We start from the raw sequence: 21,835 nt of genomic DNA on the forward strand, positions 1-21,835 counted from the left end.
TGAATGATTTGCAGGGAAGAGAAAAAGACAGAGAAAGGAAGGAAGACAGACAGGACTATTCCCAGGTGCCTCTGACAGATCCCTGTGGTTGGACAGAACAGGACTTGTCCCATGAAAGGAGTGCTTGTTATTGTTGATGTAGCAGACAAGGTGACTTCTGCCCCGAGCGCAGCTTATATTACCAAACTGTGACACTGCGTCTGTGTTCATGGTACTGAGATTTTGTTACGCTGTTTCCATGCAGAAGATGTGTCAGAACAGCACTGCCATGCTGGGTTTGATGGATGGTCTTCAAATACAAATGACACATGTTGTCAGAGGTAACAGCTAAAGACAACTACGAGTGCTGAAAGGAGAGATTGTGCATGTTTGCAAGGACAACATGTAAAAGAGGAGCAAGAGGCAGGTGGAAGGAGGGCCATGTAAGTAAGTTAATGTGCAATAACACTGTGCTGCTATTGAATCAAGCCATAGATGTACTGTAATTATGAAGGTGAGGACAAAAGACGAGACAAGATGCACAAGGATGGCTACTACTTAAGAGTGTGGTTCCTAAGTAACCAGGGCTTTAAAAAGCCCTCACATCATGCTATTCAGATCTTATCTGCCAGGTCCTAACTACTTGTAGTGTCTCATAGCCGCAGTCAGTCAGTTCCCCTTGGTATCTGTGTACTAATACTAGAGTTGTCCCATAAGGCATGGAGGTCAACGATGAAGTTTCCATGGAACAGGAGCCTTTAGCCCCACAGCCCACTGTGTCTCCCCAAATTACTGTTGTCATTTTTATGGCCACACTAACCCTGAGGAGCGTGGCTAGGAGTCTGCGTATGGCAAGAAGACAGAGGCTTATTTTCTAAGGCTTAACACTTACAAGCTCTCTACAGAGCGTGTCGCCTCATTCTCGTGTGACTGTTCAACGGCCGCAGATGACAAATTGTAAAAACAAATGGGGAGAACTTGAGCTGCCATGTTGCTCCCCTGAACACGAGGTAGGTTAGAGGGTAACCGGGCTCTGCACTGTACATCCTCCTTAAACTATGTTTGGAGTCCAATGGGCACTTGCCAAATCTACAACTGAAGCTAACAGTTAGACAAATAGGGATGAACACAGGAATATTAAATCCACACACACGTGGGCCCTATCACTTCTAACTCAAAGCCCACTTCCTTTTCTCTCCTTTGTGACGTCACTCTCGCCACATGCCCGGCCCAGTGGTTTAAGAATCGACTGCTGACAGGGAGAAATGGAGGGTCTGGTTATTCAAATTTCTTTAAACTGTCTAAATAAAACATTTCATGCTTGCTCTTCCCAAATCCTCTCCAAAGCGCTTCTAACTCCGTAACATGTGGACAATAAATGACACACATATGCTAGCTTGCTCCGGGTGCAGCAGGACTTTTAGGGACAGAAGAAAATGGAGGATTTGGGTGGTCATTTTCAGTCTGTTCAATTGCTGTTTGTTTTATTGATTTCAATGAAAAGGAATTTTAACAGTTCACTCCCTCACAGCTGGAAGTACGGTAATAGCATCTTATCTTATCTTGTTTAGTAGTTATAGATATGTAGAAATGAGGCACTGATTTTAGGATGATTCATTTCTTGATCAGTAACCACTCGGGATAGTGACTAAGCACAGGACGCATCCCAAAAATTCATGTCCTAAAAGAGGTTACCAAGTTTGTGCACCATTGCAAATTATCAAAATAGAAAAATGTATTTTGAAAAAGCCAGACTGTCCGTTTGCCCTGCTTCCAGCCTTTGAAGGAATTACAAACACATGACAAACAGCAGTTTATCCAACCAGGACATCTGCGACATTGTCTCCTCTGGTTGCCTGGTAACCTCACTGTGATAACAAGATCGCAGGAAGTTACTGCACCCAGCTGATGTTTGCCAAGCAACAGATACAATCCGCCAAAAACTTGTCTTTTCATTTTTACATTTCAAGATACAACATGTAAATTACTGAGCATTGACAGTGGCATCAATCTTCTCATCTAACATTCAAAAAGAAAGACTATTCTTTAAGCTATGCCAGGCTACGTACCACACATATATGAAATGGATGTAAATCTTCTCCTCTAAATTTCTAGTTTGAAGTGGTTGGAAACAAGATTATTCCCCAGAATGTTTGACTTTTACGCCAGATGTAAAGCTTAGGCCAAGACTCCTGTGCTGGAACCATCCCTGTCGGTGAAGCAGAACAAACTATAAATCACAAGCAGTCAGTTGAACGTGTGCTTATAGGCCACACTGGTGGTTCAAACCAAATTTATTGTACTCAGCTATGAGGGGACTTGACATTGTTACATATGTTGAGAGCACATGCCGACATCAAATCACGGTTTTAAAAAGGAAATTCTCAGACGTGTACTTCTGCACCTCTCTCAGGGATGATATGTCTTTGTCCATACCAACATTTTATCTGACACCATCTGTATGCAATACAGATGTTTTCTGGCTCCTGGTGTGCTCCCAAATAGCTTTATCCACTAAGAGGGATTAGAAAACACTCTACTGACCTGGCTCTCAAACACGTTCCTGAAGTTACGCTACCAAAGCACTGACAGAGTTGATAATAAGTCCTGGATTGAATAAACACTTAAGTCGTGACTCAAGGTTATTTTTCAGCCCGCAGTCAGCCTGTATGCCTCGTGCAGGTAACTGAACTCAAATTTGCCTTGATAAGTCCCTGCAAGTGAGACAGTTGAAAAATAGCCCAGACGTACGGGCGAGGTCCAGAGTAAACTAAGACCTACAAAAAAGCAATAGATCAGAAAAGAGCTGGGGAAGGAGAGAGGCTGAAGCCAGCGTGGTATAAACAGACGCAGAGAGAATTCATTGCCATTGGGCTGTTCATCACCGGCACCACTGGCTGATTTCCTTCCAGGGGCAAGACAATGCCGAGATGGCACTCTGACCAAACTAGGAACAAAGTTGAGCTCTGACTATTTTACTCTGCTCAGGGTCTGTTTAACACTGGAACTGCTTTCAAGAGCAACATGTGGTGTCTGATTTATATTTCTGGCTAACAGCAGGAGATTCAAATTGTGTTCATATTACATGGAAGAGTAAAAGGCACAAATTCGGCATCATCACTTTTTTTTGCCATATTCAGTCATGCTGATCTACTGCTGAGCACCAGATGAGTGTGTCAGAGTAATGTCTGTGTTTCCCAATGCATCATTGTAATTACTCTGTAATTAGCTAGTTGGCTAATGAAACACATGCAAGCGTACATTCCTGGTATATTACTTTGTGATGTGAATTTCTACTGTTTACCTCGCGATTTTCGTGATGACAGATAAACTAGTTACCGCCGTGATAACTTTCCAGAGTTGTTCAATCCTGTCTGTGAGTATTACAAACCTGATAAGACCTTAAACACATGAATCAAATGAACCGGTACCTGAAGCAACACATCCCCACCAATGTTTGAGTCCCTGCTAAGAGTCTACATGCCTACATTAGGCATACTAGCGGCTTTGTGAGGCTGCACTGAGGCACAGCGGTGCTTTGAGCTTAATACTGACATCAGCATGCTAACATGCTTACAATGTTTACTATATTCTCCCTTTAAGTTCAGCGTATGGCTGAGGCTGATTGGAATGTAATTTCATTTTGCAGGTATTGGTCAAAGTATTGGACAAATTAAAATTTTGACCTGAGGACAACAGGCTAGATGGGAAGTCAGGGGATCACCAAGGTTATTTGAATTAATTCTCAGGGGGACATGAATATGTGCACCAAATTTCATGACAATCCATCCAATAGTTATATTTCACTCCAAACCACAATTGTCAAGGTCACATTTGTTTCACTAATATTCAAAAATGTCCGTCTCCTGGTAAAGTCAGGGAATCACCAGTGGGATTCTGGGGACCATAAATATCTGTGCAAAATGTCATAGCAATCCATCCAGTGGTTGATGAGATATTTCAGTCTATACCAAAGTGGACAAGCCCTGGAGCCATTTATCCATTAGCATGGCGAAAAAGGAAATTAGGACTCTACAGAAGATTCAAAACACACCCACCATTATCCTGCCTTTAGATCCGTCTATGGAGTGGGGCAGACAAAAAGACAGATTTCTCCTTTGGGGGCTCAAATTTAAAAACCCCTGAAAATATATCACCTTTCTGTGAACCGGCTCTGGAGCAGGCAGGCTTAGTTTTGCCATTACAGCATCCCTCAGGCCTTCACTACACTGCCAGAGCCAACAAGCTCTGGTGCTGAAGGCAAATAAAGCAGCCTAACATCTCTCACACCAGACAGCTATACGTGCTCCGTAGATCACACAGCCATGATGTCATCCTTCACCCGGATATGAAGGCACGCGCAGCTTTGAGCCTTTTTGACGAAGATGTCATCAGGGCTTGGCGGCCAGAACGATAGAAGTGCAATTGAGGATTAGGGGTTTGTGCTGGGCCTCCGCTCACCTTTTCCCAATAAACAATGTTTCAGCTTAAGGAAGCGTAACGCAGCCGTCAGAGAGCTACATTACTACTAACACCCCAGGGCAGCCAGAGGACACAACATCTGGACCTAGTGTGTGTGTATATAAATGTTGCCAAACAGTATCCCCCCTCTGCAGTCGTAAATTTAACTCAAATCCCATTCACCTAGAGCCCCCCTCCTCGTGGCCGAGCCTTACCCACATGCTACAAATCGATCATGACACACTTGAAAACAGGGAGAAAAGGAGAGGGGAGGCCAGGGCGAGAAAGAAAAAACAACTCAAATGTTTTCCTTAGCAGCCAAACAAAGGATCCAAGATGATGGAATTCACACAGAAGGACCAAGAGAAAACAGAGATGGTTCATGACACAGGAGGTGTAAAGAATCGGTTACACCTGTTTGAGTGGCGCGCGCGCGCACACACACACACACACACACACACACACACACACACAATCAAGGAAGTAGAGGAAATGACATCACACCTGGGAAAAGAATATTACTAACACAGGTGTCTGCATCAAGATGTGAGAAAAGAAAGACCTAATGAACTCAGTTTAATAACTATAAAGATGGAACGCTCAAGAAGAATAAAGAGAAAGCGTTGCTGGCTGTGATAACGCAAATCAAACTCCAGAATGACACCAGGCAGAGTTTATATTACGGTTAAACACTTTGCAGACAAAGATGTAGACACAGGAAAGTGCCAGTCAGCAGTCTGGCCAATTATGGTTTTATAGGTCTATTAAATATCCTCTCCCAATATAAACAAATGAGGATCGCTCCATCTCCTTCTGTCCTGCTCCCCCAGCTATTTAACTTCTGAACTTCAACAGACGGAGTGCACATCTGTGTCACTCACGGAGAATGTTGATGCACCCACCGGGATGAATATCAGGTGTCTGTATGCACATATGGGAACTATCACAATCTCTGCATCTCCCTCTGTCCCCCCCATTGACTCTCTCTGTCTGTCTTTGCACTTCTCTGTGTATCAGCTAAATATGGGTCTAAGTATTTAATGCCAATGGTGCAGAAATTAATTTAGTGTGCAGGAAGATCGAGTGCTTATTTTCCCAACTTCATCCAGTCTTATTATACAGTATAATGGCAGATCTTCAAGTCAGATAATGTGTGTTTAAAGTAGATAATTATCAATAATATACTTATGCTCTGCCATGTTCAAACTCATTTGTCATTTCACTTCAAGTCTTACATTCTTCCTGTTTTTCTAAAAACTGAGCTATATATGAGCCACCCCGCTTTTCTTGTGTAGCCGGTACAGCTGGCTTTTTTTGAAGGAATAGTTCAACATTTTGGAAAATACCCTTAATCGCTGTCTTGCCAAGAGTTAGATGAGTAGATTGATACCACTCTCATATCTGTATGAAACAGTCAGCAGCCAGTTAGCTTAGCTTAGCATAAAGACTGGAAACCGGGGTAAACAGCTAGCCATGCTCTGTCCAAAAGTAACAAAATCCACCTTCCAGCAACCCTCACTAAGTAACACTTGTTGTGCTTGTACCAAGCCAAGCTAGCTATCCCCCCTGTATCCAGCCTTTATGCTAAGCTAAGCTAACCGGATACTTGCTGTAGCTTCATATTTATCATACAGACATGATTGGCAGCGATTTAATCATCTAACACTTGTCTAAACTTGTGACAAGAAAAAAAAGTATTGTAACTTGTTTAAAAAGTTGATTTTTAACGGTAATTTTTCCTCTGTATTGTGTCCTCGCCTCACTGTAGCTCAAGTTTACGGTAACAGTTCTTTTCCCTGCTTTGTTGTGCAGAGTGCAATAGACAACACTGCACCATGTACAGCCCCAGCTGCAGCTACTCATCTGTTCAACCTGCTCCTCATTTTCCCCTCTCTCTGTCTTTCCACTCTTCTCACAGTATCATCATTCTTTTCCTTAAATTTCCCCTCTTCTAATCAATAACCGTCGCCATGCAGCTTTCATCACCCCTGAAACAGACTCCCTCGTCTTTTCATCCACGGCTAATTAGTCTTTACAGCAATTACTGGGTTTTCTTCATCCTGTTCTGTCTTCATGGCCCATTTAAGTCCTGCTTTTGAGTCAGGATTCACTATCTTGAATGTAACTCTGACTTTACAGAAGCAGGCGGGCTTCTAGAAATAGGAGAGAGGGGGGGGGGAGAACTGGGAAGGGGGTGGTAAGAAGATGGATATCAAACCAGCCATTTTATTCTTTCATTTCCTCTGCTGCCTACCGCCACTTTTTCTCCGTTAATTGGAACCATCTTACATTTCACTCATTTCTCCAAAACGTCCAGAAGCCACAAGCCGTTCTCTTATTTTTCCATACTTCTCCTTCCTCTGCTCTCTCCCTTCCTGAAGATGAAAATTAATGTGCAAGGTCAGAAGCTGGGCAGGGAGTGTAATCGAAGGAAATGACAACACAGAGTAAATCCTCAGGTGCAGCTGTGATAGCATGAATCTGAGAAGCAACCCTACTGACACACGGGGGTCATACATCTTGAACTCACTGTCAGCTTATACAGTACATACAAACAGCATTAGTAGCAACATTAAAATAAAAATATATAATAACAAATTTGTAACTTTAGCTAAGTACTACTGATTCACCTCCCAGACTGCTCCTGCCATCATCCTTTTTTCATATTTGCCTTGCCTGCAGTCATTCTTTCCCCCGTCTCATTTCCTTTGTGTCAGCAAGTGAAAAGTGCTGTGCAGTAAAACCTAAGCTGAGACATGAGCCAACAGGACAATGAGCACAGCTACGGGGCCAAGTCTACTCTACAGACACCAGGCAAGACCTGCAGCCCCTGGGGAGGGACTAGTGATACGAACTGGACCGATCCCCAGTTAAATATAGTATCCAGCTAGAATGGGATATCCAGAAGTCGTTTCCCTGGGCCAGTTGTTTGGAGTTTTTTCTGTTCTATCCCTACACTCTTCCTCTTAGCCTTAATGGGAACAAGCGTGGAGGGATAAAGGTAGGACACAGAGACGGATAGAGAATAGAGAGATGGGAATACTGCACCCTTGGTTTTACACACAAGGCACATCAATCTTATGGGCTTCCCAAATGCTACATGTCCAATGTATCATATATCCTTTATTTCCTTTATTATAAAGGTGACAGGTACAAAGCTGTCATGAATGCTGTTACAGTCTCACTTTTGGCTTCAGAGGAAATTAAATCATAACAGATCCAAAAGCCACATTTTACTCATAAATAAAGTCCTTATTTTCACATACACCTAACTCAGGCTGCAACTAACAATTATTAACAAAATAGATTATTTTCTAAATCAATCATTTAATCTACAAAATGGGTCCTCCGTCTTCAAGAAAGACAACAAATCTTCACATTTGAGGAGCATGAATTAATGAATTATCAAAAGAGTTACCTATTAATTTTCTGTCAATCAACTAGCCGATCAATCAACTAATCGTTTCAGATCTGCACATAAAACTCTCCAACAATATCATGAATTAGTCAGTAATTACACGTTTCTGTCAGAGAGGACAGAGAGCTGGTTCAGCTTCTGTGCTCCATGGAGACTTCTTGAGAGACTGATGGCCACAGAGACGTCACCCTGTGTCTTAAGAGGGCAGCAAAACATACTGGCATGAGGAATCATTCTACCCCAAGGAAAAATAAATCAAGAAGGGGGGAAAAGAGGTAGATGGAAAGGGGGGGGTTAAAAAGAGATCAGTTCCCTTTTGGATAGTGGACAACAGAAGTAAAAAGAAAGAGAATGTCGAAGAGAAAGATGCAGTCAATGAGAGATATTGAGAGCTACAGGTTAGAGAGATATGTGGGGCTGCATTGAGTATAAGATGTGTGGTTTGTCCATGAGTGGCTAAAAATACAGACAGGAAAAATGGATGTTGTATGTACAAGCGCTCTGCTAGCCGCAGTGCAGGAGGCCCCGCTTTCTCACCAGTGTAGGCTTTCAGGAGCTGGCACTACGCTACCATACCTCCACTGCAGCTGCAGTCATTTGTTTGCTCCAGTCTCTGTTCTATCATCAACATTTAAACTCATACGCTTTCCAGGTCGTCTAAATGAATGAATGAATTCTGTAAAACAGGAGATGTGTCAGGTGTCAATGACCCACAGAGGTGACTGGACACACACACGGCCAAAAAAACAAATATCAAACATTGCAAGTAGTATCCTGCAGATGGCTATTTGGTGGTGAAGAAGTAATCTTACCCATCTTGTGCATTTGTTGAGGAATCTGAGGGAGCAGGTGTAAAAACCATTACCCAGCCGGAGCCAGCGCAGGTTCCTTTCTATCCACTCACAATGGTTCGCTCAACAGATCTAGCCAGGAATCACTTGTTTTTTATTTTGGTTATTTTGGATGCCTACAGGCAGGAAGAGGTCATCTGTCTAAGCATAAAGGATTGATGAGAGATTTACTTTCAGACTCTCAAAGCATCCAGAAGAAGGGCCAGCTAAACTAGCCGTGTAAAAATGGAATTAGGGGAAGTAAATAATCCCTTGGTCCCATGGTGTTTGTCTAATAATATTAGTAGAGTCATGAATCACACATCAGGATGTCATAAAATGTTTTCCAAACTCAACTCGGAGTCCTCCTTAATGTTTTTCAAAACTAGGTTTTGGGTGCAGTAAGGCAGACTAGCATTATGATTTTTGGTCCAGGCTAGGCAAACACATCAGTTTAACTTCCCTGCTAAGTGAAATGAAACACTGAAGTGGTAGAAAGGCTGTAATTATTGAGCCACGGTGCTAATTGGGCCGTGTGGCCACAGTCAGAGTTCCAGCCAGCCAACCGTGCCAGCTTGGGCTGTGGTCACCCCTCTCTGGGGCCAGGGGGACAACAGATTGGACCCAATCACACCACACTGTGAGGGGACTGGCACCAACTGCACCGTGCCTACTGGCAGGGGCCTCCCTCTGGGAAAACTACCCAAGGTCGCAGAGGCTGGTCTTGGATCAGAGCACCAAACAGAGGTAATCGGTTCCTGGAACTAACATGATCAACGGGGCGATTGAATTGCCCGAATCTGCATTTCAGTCCAAAAGAAGCAGTAGAGAGCCAGAGGAGATTTCAAGTGCATGTTTGGTGATCTCCGGGGTTTTTGATGGTTCTTGTGGTTGAAGTTCAAGCAATGAATTTTCTAGAGACCCACTTAGTGGCTTGGTTCTTTAAATCCAAACAGAAATCCACGGGGCAGGACAGGGAACTAATGACAGAGGAAGGAATGATGCTTCTGACGACAGCAGGAACTCCTGACACCCGGGGGCTGATGAGAATATGCACACCAGACCTGCTCCGTAAAAACAAAGAGATGATTCTTTGGGATGGTTTCTTATGAAGAGTGGGTGTGTTAGGAGCACACAACACACCAATAATGCCCCCACTGTTGGAGACACCATGCCTCAATCCCTGTATCCTGACCCAGCCCTCCACTGCCTGTTGTCATTTACAGCTCTTTCATAGCTGCCATGGATACAGTTGGCTGGCTTTACTCCCTCCCTGAAACCACATCATAGAGGCTTCACATCTTCAAAGTGCCCCCACGCATTTGCATAGCAGCATGAATTGCGCACAGTGGGATTGCACATGTGTGCAAGGCATGTCATGTTCATGTCATTTGTGTATAATCATGGGATCCTGTACGCTGTGTAAATACTGGAGGCTATTCCTTTGTTTTACAGTCCCGCCTCAATCTACTATTTGTTTGCTGTAATCAAAGTGTGATATTGGAACTTTTCCTGCATCAACTTCAAGGACTTGAGGAATCCTTCATATCAAAGCAGAATTATTCAACGAATAGTAGAAAAACAAGTTGAATGTGATTCTAATTACAGCAGCAGGTGTTAGCCTAAAGGGACAGAAATGTGCAATGAGATCAAGTGTGTGACATGTTAGTCAATGCTTATATCTTTTAAACACTGGGTATCATTTCAATGCCCACAGCCCAAGTGTTGACCCCTGGCATACTCTACATGCAGCAGCAGAGCACGGGGCAGATGACTGACAACTTGATTAAGTACCTCATCTTCCCTGTGCTAACAAACAGCTCAATCTCCTGCCGCTGCTCACACTGCTCCATGCCATCCAACGCTGACTTTACCCCAGCACTCAACAGCTTCACTCAGGGAGAACTTCTATTTAGCTCTTGCATGAAACCACAAATTGTAGCAGAACCTGTTGTCTCAAGAAGCTCAATTAGTAAAAGATGACCTAAGTTGGCTTTTGTTGGAAAAGGATGTGGCATTTATAAGACATGTGTGAGCCAGACTTCAGGGCCCCCTATGCTCAGAGAAACAGTGAGCATAGGGGGCCTGTTTCCCCTGAGCTCCTAACAGGGGAACTGTTTCCCCTGTTAGGAGCTCATTATGAATACCGCTCATTTTCTTTGGCCTCCGAGAAGAAAAACATTCAGCAACAATACAGGTATGCACACCTGTGTCCCATTCTCATAACCAGTGGTAAACGGCAGCTGCACTGGGGTACAGTGAATTCTTCTAAAACAACCCGAAGGAGACATAATTTTCATGAGGCTGTCTAAATCAGACCGTTGAATCTTTGTATTCTGCAGCTTTCACCGCTGCGTATGTTGAGTGGTATTTAAAAAAAAGGATCCACTGGATAGCCGCAAACGTGGTGACACCACTGCCCAACTACACCACACCAGTTCCAGACATTCCCCTCTGCTTTGAAAACACACATCACATTTACCTCAAAGTTTATAAAATACAAGGTTGAGTCACAAATATTTACGTTAGCACTGATCATGACGGACTGATGAGTCAATTTATTTGATTTTGGTCAGTTAATTGAGGTTATGTAATAAGGAAAAATAATCATAGTGGTTAAAGATTTATCCCATTAAACTGTGCTTGACACTATTTCATACATGTTTAATATTACTATTATATCAGCAATATTTACACTTACATTCTCTCGTTCACCAATGATTTATGGCTATAATTTGTTAAGATTTCAGCAAAATACAACTTTTCTGTTATTCACCTTGAACTGTTCTGTTATTTTACCTATTATTTCTAATTATATAATTAGATATATTATAAACTATATTATTTTTTCACATTATAATGACCTTTAACATTACATTCAACGAGTGTAAGGCAGTGAATTGGATTAAAGTTGTGAAAAGTGTTTTGGCTATTCCTAATCATTACAGAAGACTGGTAAAATAATAGAAACTCTTACGAATATAATGATTTGACGAACACCAGGTGATATATAGCCAATAAATGATTTACAGCAATCAATGCCTGTTAGTCGGCACATGTCTGTTTTTTCTGTGGGAGCATCTCCAGAGCTGGTTTCTTTTCTCAGTTAGCTGCCTACTTGAGGAAAGTACCGGGTGAATTCACTGGCTGTCTTCAAACTCTCACCTCTCGTGTGCGGCCCCACTGTCTGACCTCTCAGCTAACCAGCAGTATGATTAAGCCAGCATACGGAGAAAAAAGGGGGTTTTGAAGTGCACTGGCTGACCAGGATACAGTAATTAAAATAGCATCAGCGTTTGGTCAAAGTAAGGTCAGCTAGCCTAGCCACGGACGGAGCCCAGACTGCACTTTATTTCCCTCAGGGCTCTCTGAGGTTGGTCTCAGCTGTGTCTCAGATCTTGTTCTCCCTCTGTCCTTTGGGGGCCTACTATATATATAGATCTCATCAGACGGTCTAACAGATCACCTTCTGCTATGCTGCTCAGTCTGATTCAAAGTAAAGTCTCTTTGATTGTCTTATACACACATATTTATGACAGTGTATGGCTCTATATGCACACGGCATTAAGTCTTAACTCAACATGATGACCGACTGAGGTCTGGTGCACGCGATCCCATCCAATCCATTCACACACAAACTGCGTCTGCTGCCTTCAGCTACTCGCAAGCCCCAAAACCGCACACTTAACAAATAACCCACAGTAATTGATCGTTTGCAAAAGAACACAGGGTAGAGAAGATCAACAACAAACCAATTCACACCTCATTCTGCTGGTCTGGCTGAGAAAAAGGCAGAAAAAGACTGAATTCTCCCTGCTGTTGTAATACCTCCAGGAGCAGCAGACTTTGGCCAAGTTTAAAGCAAAGACAGACAAACAATTTGCTTTTTTAAATAAAATGGGTAATATAAGCAAAGCAATGCAGAGGGTGATTAAAGCCACATTGTAGTTCCTGAAAAGCAAAGTAGAGATAAAGAGAGCAAACTGAGGTGAAGCCACACGGGAGCTGTGAGACGCTGAAACTGTGCAGATTGGGAAGTGCTGATGTCAATGATTCATTTCTTATATTAAATCAATTAAGAAGCTTTTTCTCCCATTCAAAAATGACAGAAACTTCCCAACAAGTTCCCAAAACAAGCGATTCCCATGTGAACTTATCTCATTCACCAAATAACAATAATTGTTTCATTATCTTCTCAGCTTAATCTTCCAGCTACTCGACCCTGCTGTAAGATTCATAGTATGACTGATAGCTGAAGAAGACACGAATTCCCATGATAATGAATCTTCAGTCTCAGGATGCAGCATGAGCAAAATCTAATCGTCATCCATTTTTGGCTCCAGGTGTCACCCACATGTGTGCGCGGGGCCTTAATTAGTTGGAAACTAAGAGTCCCAGAGCAGCCAGCACACTAATGAGGCCTCCGCTCACAAACAACACACACATGTGAGCAAAGAGCTCCGTCGCTGCCAGCTGGCACCCACTTTTACCCCTTTTCCTCCAAAAAAAAAAAAATACTTCAGCGCTACCCAGAGAGCACACACACAAAGACAAACTCATTTAATTTGCTCAAGCAGCTAAAACCCCTTCAAACTTCAAACCCCCGTCTCTTTCGACCCTGCACTTCTTGACCCCCTCAGCTCCTTTTCCAGCAACCAGACTGACCAACATTCATTAACTCATCCTTCTGTTTATACCAAGACACACAAAACGTAATTCAAACATGACATCAAACCAAACTCGAGGCAAGATTATCTCTTCGTTTACAATGAAAATAAGCACATCGAGGAGTTAAGTCATAAAAACCAAGCATTGATGTATCAATCGTAATTGAGACTGACTCCATCCAGTGCGGCAATGGAATATCCAGATTTTATGCCACTGTTTTGCCGAGCTGTCCAGGACAGCAAAAATCCTCTACCCTCATTAGGAAAGACTCCTTCCAGCTCTGCCAGATTCCCTCAAACTATAACTAACACTGGCAGTGGGGCTGCCAGTAACGCAGGGAGCTGAGAGAGAAGAAGAAAGGGAGGGGGGCATGACATCTGGGCTGAGTTAACCACTGGCTATTACCAGGTCCTGAACCCAGCAGGGTCCAATGGAGGACGGTACAGGCACAAGGCACCGTGCATGGGGGTGATTGGGAAAGAGGGAGAGTATGTCGAAAGAGACAAACCACAGCAGTGAGACAATGGTTAAAGAATGTTGAAGAAGAAACAGACCTGCAGAAATGAACTCATTTGAGATATTATAACACATGAGCAACTGCATTTTGATGCAGAATAGGTTGAAATGTCTGACTAATAAGAGGTGACATAAAGGTACATTATTATCAGCCATGAGAAGGTCAAAGGTCACAGTGATTACATCGATTAGAGGGGGATCGACCTACTAATTGGCAGCTTGACCTTTGCACAATTAAAGACATATTTCCTGCCAGCTGTCTCTTTCTTTTATTATTATATAGAGGACCTGAGATTTCTACAAGCAGGGGAGGATGTGAGCGCATCATAGCGTTGCTAAGAAGAAAATAAAACAAAAATGTGTCTCCCAGTCACCACTGTCAATATGTGTAAAATGTGTTTATATGTTATCTTGCCATACTACTTTAAGCTGTGTGCTTTATGCCGTCACACAGTCACTAGGGAGGTGAAAATGCTGCTGTGTCTACAGAGGAATATTTTCTGCCATGTCATGTTTACATTTGGAATGAGGAATTGATGTTGAACACATATTTAGCAGTAAAAATCTGTGTTCAACACGACACACTACACATGCAGAAACAGTGTGTGAGAGACCTAGCCATTAAATCACATGTTATCACGAATGGTTCCAGCCAACAAGCATGACCGGGTACACTGGCTATACAGACGAATAGTTTTTAAAACAAGGAAGCATTTTTGGCCCGGTTTTAGGTCCAATTATGCAGCTTGTGTAGCTGGAATTTGGGGCTCAGCGTTGACTAAGGCTGCGACATATTCTTGGAAAGAGCTCCAGGTCTTTATAGACATTATATTTCACATTTCACAATGTGGACTCCGTATCCCTGTGGTGTTAGTATTTGACATTCTCCAAACTCCAAACAGGCTTCATTCTGCGGGAAGCATCAAAATCTCATAATCGCTGGCGAGCGCTGACATTCTGTGAGAAGAACTCATTTGTTGGTGCGACAGAATACTGAGCATTTTTGGGACTGAGAGAAGAATTTCCACATCTGATCTGAAGATTTTATTCGATACTCTTCTGAACCCTGAAGGATAAATGTGACTTTGAGCTTGCCCTCCTCAACCTGTGGCTCAAACCTAAGATGCTTTGGTTCATGAGGTCCTATTATTATTGCAAATTATTATTTCAATTAAACAATTAATATATTAATCTATTACCCAGGGTTCAAAGTTAAGCATTCCGATTGATTGTTTTCTTCGACTAACCGTCCAAAACCCAAAGATATTCTGTTTATAAATATATAAAACAGGAAAATCCTTACAATGGTGAAGCAGCTAAATTCAGCTAAAGACTTCCAGTAAACAATTAATTAATTTTCTGAGCATCAACTGATCAATTAATCATACAGATTGATACAACAACAGAATCTGAGACAGATAAGAGCCCAGCCCATATTGGCATTTTGAGGCAGATAACAATATAAACATTCAAAAATAATAAAAAATCAGATGATATTTTCTTTAACATAAAAACACAACATAAGCCAACATTTGTTTCAAGGATCCCTCAAATAAAACCGTAGTTTTTATGTCTGAGGAAGGATATATAACAGTTGAACAACAAACTTTTTTTCAATTATGAGAGACAACAGTAAACATAAAATTGATAATAACTATTTCTAAAAACAATCAGGCCTCCCAATATTGCCGTCAGGCTCTAATACAGATACCACAGCTGAAACCTATGGGACAGTGACACCTGTCCAAGTAGAGGAAAACACACAACAGGCGCTTCAGCTTATCCCCCCCAGAGGAGAAACAGCTTCACAACAGAATATAGAGGCACGAACACCAAAAGTAAGTTCTTCCATTTCACATCGTCTCTCTGAATGTTTCTCCCTCTGGGTCTACATCTGTGATACAAACTAAACTCTCCTGCAACAGTGAAAGACCTTCATTGTGTTGCCTGCCAGAGTCCACACACACACACACTAACCTCACCGTGCCCGCCGGTAGTTTATTCTGCCTGTAATGAGAAATCTGAGCATGGGCACACATGTACAACCGCCCCCCCACTTCCATAACACACACACACACTTTTCTAATTATAAGAATTCAAAGACACATAGATAACACGGACGTAAAAAATGTAGTTTATTATGTCTGTAATGAGCAATAAAGTATGGAAACACACACACACACACACACACACACACACACACACACACACACACACACACACACACACACACACACACACACACACACACACACACACACACACACACACACACACACACACACACACACACACACCTACCAACCAGGGAGTTCAGTCTGTGTAATTTATGGCAAGATATAAAAGATGGTATGAGTGGCTGCTCTCAGCCACCTATAGCAGTGAAACCGCTGTGCCTTTCCTTGGCCCTGCCCAGCGTTCCCTCCTCAAGTCCAAACCCATTCCTTCTCGTGGTCCTCTCTAATTTCACCCAAAGCAGCAGAAGCCTGTGCCGAAAAAGAGGAATCTGGCCCCCAAGTCCAGCAAACTATTCCCTTTTCCTGTCTCCCTCCTCTTCCAGCGACCACAGATCGACAGCTCTACGGCCAGCACTGGCCCAAAACTATGAGGGGTATTTTCAGCACTGTAATTTGAAGAACACATGGTATATACACACACGCGCACATACACGTGCACAGACACACATTCGCATGCAGAATAACACACTCAGCAAATACACAGATGTTGGGGATAGATCAAATGATACAATGAGACAATGAGACAGGAGAGAGGAGTCACAAACGCCCGCTAAGACATGTGTCCTTACAAAGCACATCGTCCCATGAGGATCAGATTAGCGAATGCGCCTGTTCGCGCTGTGCGCTGGGTCAGTAGAGTCGTGCAGTCCGGTGCAGTAAAGCAGGGCAGAGGCCTAACTACATAGAGATGTGAAAGAAACTCATCTGAAAACAAGAGGCCAGTATAGGGATGTTATGGGCAGAACCCAGAATAGCCAAGAGAGTAAAAAAAAAAGCTGCTTTCATGCTGCACATAATGTTTATCTTTGGTGCCTGATGATTCACCACTTTGCTATCCTTACAGGAAATAGGATTTAATTGATTTGGGTCAATTTTAACCGCTTGAAAATAATAATTTAATCTACACCTTTTCACTTTTTCATGCAGCTTTAAGTAACATAAGTGGCCCGTGTCCTTCCGACGACTCCAGCTGGTGGTTGATTTCATATTTAAATCTATTCACAACTCTTGTTATGTGTGTGATGTGTTGGAAGATATATAAAGAAGATATATATCAGCTCAAATATTTGTCGAAGTGCTCTTTCAATGGACAGACTGGGAAAAAAAATAAGTAAAACAGAAAAACAGACAACAAAACAGAATTCAAAATCTGAAAGAGAAAGGATGCCACATGTACCAACGCGCACTCTCTCCATGTGTGCCAGCTACCTAAATACAACCGTCTGTATGCTCGTGCGCATACATACACACTTGCACTGATTACAGATGCAGTATATACTGCTCCTCCTGTCCAAGACCTTAATTACCCTGCGCAGTCTTATTTCCCATAAATACAGCGAGGGCAGAGCTGTAATTAGGGCCTATATTTACCCCACCTGGCTAGGGGAGAACCCAGTTCAGTGCCGGCCACAGGGATGAGCCAGCCCCACACGATTACGCTGCCGTGGGTGGAACCAGGACACCAGCGGATACACATGAGCTGTGTCCCAGCTCAGGGGCTGGATCCTCAGAAAGATGGGGGGAGGGGGGTGGGCATGTAGGTACACCTCCTGTCCAAATAAGACAGACTAGCCTTAAAAAAAAAAAAGCTTTTCTATAAACAGCCAACCAAGTGCAAATACCAGTGAGTGAGACACATGTCATGAATTTCACTTCTACGAATGGTGGAGAACTGGAAAACAGTGTCCCCATTTTCATTTATCTGGTTTTTATTAAACTAAACTGTCACTTGTTGTAGTTCAAGTAGTACATTTAAAAGCCATGGTTAACCACTTCAATGCAAATGCATAATAATCAGGACGTGGTTACATGATATTTCCAGGCTTTATTGGTTCACAAGCATTGCCACAACAACTGATTGGCATACCATGGATTTTGGCATACGATGGAGGAGGGCTGCAAATGATACACTGGTTGTGTCCTCCATATTTGGAAGAAAAAGAGGGCTGCTGTCTTGACTGCATTTGGAGGTAGGCTCTAACTCCAGACATGACTTTAACTTCTCCAGCTACTGATAGAGGCGAGGTGTGCCTTTGTCCTGCGTAACCCGTTGGACTGTGGGATAGACACTGATGGGCATGCAGGGAAAGCATGGGGGAAAAAAACACATGTGATGGAAATAAATAAATAGCACATATTACATGCGAAAGCACAGGTGATCCTCAATCAGTGCCTTTTGTCTCTGATCTGGTTGTTTTAGATTCACACAGCACACTTTGTTTGTGTATCACAGGGAAACACAAACTCTTGCCACCTCAATAAACAAACAAAACAAAAAAAAGCGCTCCACTGAAATGCTCTGCAGCTTTCGTGAGATATCCTTCCCCAGGAAATCTTTTCAGAGAAGAGCTGCGGCTTCTCTTGATGAGGACGACTGACTGGCTCTCGTGTAAGAAGCCAAACAGTGAGGTTACAGATTCAAATAGCTTGGACACTTCTCTGCCCCTCTTTGTTTACTTTGTGGCCAGATTGGCCTTTCCCTCCCATCACATCACATGTACAACAACACACTGATCAAAATGCAAACTGGAGAAAGTTGCAGTTCTTCACTGTGCCCTCGCTTCAGGCACAAACAAACAAATTCTGTGGAATCTCCTCGTAACCACTGATACAGTGACAAACGTTGTGTCGGGTTGTGTTTTATGGTGTTAAACATTGCTTTGCGGGTCCGTGTAGAAATTAGAGATACACACTTCTTCTATGCATCCAAATTGCTGGCCTCATCATGTTTCAGTGTGTTTAGGATTCATCGCCCGCACCATTTAAACCCTCCTTCAGCAGATGGGGTGTTAATAGGAGTAGCAGAGGCTCTCCAATTCTGGGGGTCTCACATCTGAAAGCTCTCAGGGTGAGGCTCTGCCCACTCCGCTCTCAGAGGACTCCACAGCCTCTTAAAGCGGGACCTCGGGAGAGACAGGCGAAACCAAAAAGGGAAGGGCAACCCTTCTAATAACTTTGATCTGGGTCCTAACTCTTCTTTGGTTTGAGGTGGTGAAGCCATGTGCAGAGGAGGACAGCATGCAGGCTTCTTCACTTCTTGGTCCTCCTCTCTATGGCAGAGAGACCAGGAGGATTAATGAGAGAGGGGGAAAGAGAGAGAGAACACAGAGAGACGAGTAGACTTGGCTTGACGGTCTCTCTGCGTCCTGGTGGGCCAGCGGTCTAAAGCAACCTTTTTAACACCACAGATCACCTTTAAATTTACAATCTTGGTGCCGACTTGTGGGCTTTGCCTTGATACTGAGTTTGAAAATGAAATGAAAAGTATAAAGTAGCATTGAACTGAAATACTCAGAGTACAAACATCTTTATATTGTACTTAAGGCAGATTTGAACCCAGGAATATGTTTTAACTTTCTCTCTCTCTCTCCCATATGGTCTGCTGCTCACCACTGTCAACTATCTAATGAAGTCAAAAATGCCGTAGACTTGACTGGAATGTCCCAGCAGCACATCCCCGCCACCAGTAACCACTGGGCTCTTACTGGAGAGGCTGCTTCAGACAGACAGACTCTACCCAACACTGATTCAATCTAAACTAATGAGGCTCCTTTGGCTGCACGAAGTGATTTACATCCAACTCCAGTGAAATTTCATTCGAATTACTTCAGTTTGTTAAACAGAGTACGCGGAGTGGCTGAGGACCTGGAATAGCATTTATCTGAGTAATCTTGAGCGCTGCTGAAAAGCTGTGCTCCATGTCCGCATAGCACGTCTGGATGGAGAAAAATTCAAACAGGCGGCAGAAAAAGGACTTCAACACTGACACAGCTGATGTAAACATCCAGGTTCAAACGCTGGAGCGGAGCCAGCCAACTCAGCTCATGTTACTTAATCAAACGCAGACACACATGCGCTGTACTGGCACTCTGTGTTGTGAAGGCATACCTTTCTAAGCGTGCCACAAAGAAAATAATCCGCATGTACCTTTTTCACTGTTGTCTGCCTCCCTGTCAGAGACAATGACATCACATACCTCTGAAACAGTACGCCTTTCACGAAAGTGTCAGAGTTTCAAATCACACACACACACACACACACTAACATGCAGAGACACAAATATGCAGTCATCCTCCTTCTGACTTCCATACAGGGTGATGTGCCTTCCAGGTATTTCTGTGGTGTAGTATTTAATCTGTTGCGGCATGTAGTGTTTTTGCAGGATTCCTCATATTTACAAATGAGAGAGCCCGCGGCCTGAGGCAGACTGAGCATCTCAGTAATTAAAACGCCCTGGGAGGTCCACCACTGAAAAGTGTGAGAATATTTGCTTTACACTGACCGGCCTCTCACAACAACCCCCCCTCCTCCTCGACATCTTCATCTTCCCTCAACACACAAATGCTCCAACGCTCCACTTCCTCATTGGTTGTGACGGAGTCCTATTGGCTGAGGCCTCATTACTGAGAGATTTCCAATAATGTAAGGCGGGAGTGGTGTGAGTGGAGAGGTTCATGGTCGTACTGGTTTACTGTGGGATAGGTACCCGTGGGAAGAGGAGAGCAGCTTGGGTAGCACATCCATAAATCAATAGCAGATGAATCACTGAGAGTGGCCAGTGGTGAGCTCACTGGGTTACTGTCAACATGTTTATCACTAGATGTAGTGTGGAGGGAAAAAAACTTACTTTAGTAAGTACTTAGTAAATGGCAGTGGAGTGACAGGAGACAGATATCTAAGTTCTGTGTAAGTTCTGTGAATAAAGTGTTTTCTAAGATGGATAGATGCATTTGATTCCCCTGTTCTTTCAGAGCAGTTGCCAGATGTTTTGGCAGTGTGGTGAGGGCTTTATTAGGGGACTTACCTGAACAGGTGTCAGCTGGGCTCTGGGATCAAACACTCGCAGCATCTTGTCCTAGACGGATGAAGAAAAAGAAGACAAACTTAACTGTAGGACTAAAGAAAGCTGGAAACGATTCATATGAATAGATGAATCATGATATATGACATAGTGTCATATATCAGCTTAATGCTAAATGTCTAAACTCAAAGATTTTTTGTTGGCACCTTGGTTTGATTCTGCTAAACTACACTCAGTTGCCAGTTTATTAGATACACTTACCTAAAACTAATGCAGTCCTGCAATAAATCCTTCATGGCAGTTATAATGTTCAGTTTTTGTTGAAATCAACTGTGTGATCATTTTGGAGGCTGCAGTTTCTGGTGCTGTTGAACTGTGATGCATTATACAGAGGGGTGTGTCTGTTGTTTAGCCTACCCTCATTGATATCAATGAAGTGGACACAATAATAAAAACAACTGTCGGTATAATTTTGGTCTGTGTTTAACTGTGAATTGTGTGTGATTATGACGTGCAAGGGAGGTCAAAGATTTAAAGTTCTCACAAAAAAAGGGCGAAGGAATTAAAGGCTTCTGAGCCAGTTGGAATTGTTTTCATAGAAACTAAAATGGACATCTGAAATATGAACGCGACATATTAATAAAGAGTCCCTCCACCTCAGTATAACTCAGATAAAGAATAACACAAGCTCTCTGAAGTTTTCTCAATTCATCAGTGTGATCTGACTGATTCATTGTCAGCTAATGCAATCCAGTGACCTCTCCACGGCCTCATGAGCCTCGACACCGGCCAGCCCAAACAGGCATTCGGCATCAATCACGGCAGCCAATCAGAGAGACTCCTGCATGATTGAGAGGAAATGGGGTCTAATGGGACCAGGCTGTGACCGGGACATGCGCGTCTCCAGCCGTGTCACTCAATACTG

The 21,835-nt window shown here is 43.1% G+C and overlaps 1 protein-coding gene across 1 annotated transcript in view; it reads right to left on the reverse strand.

Moving 5' to 3' along the window:
* The window catches only part of coro7 (coronin 7), a 103,479-nt gene that overhangs the window by 73,061 nt on the left and 8,583 nt on the right, over nucleotides 1-21,835 (reverse strand). The window contains exon 7 of the mRNA XM_070923049.1: nucleotides 20,914-20,964. Coding sequence (XP_070779150.1) covers nucleotides 20,914-20,964 — 51 coding nt within the window. The remainder of the gene's footprint in view (nucleotides 1-20,913; nucleotides 20,965-21,835) is intronic.

This window comes from Enoplosus armatus, chromosome 17 (genome assembly GCF_043641665.1).
Source record: "Enoplosus armatus isolate fEnoArm2 chromosome 17, fEnoArm2.hap1, whole genome shotgun sequence".
Lineage (NCBI taxonomy): Eukaryota > Metazoa > Chordata > Actinopteri > Centrarchiformes > Enoplosidae > Enoplosus > Enoplosus armatus.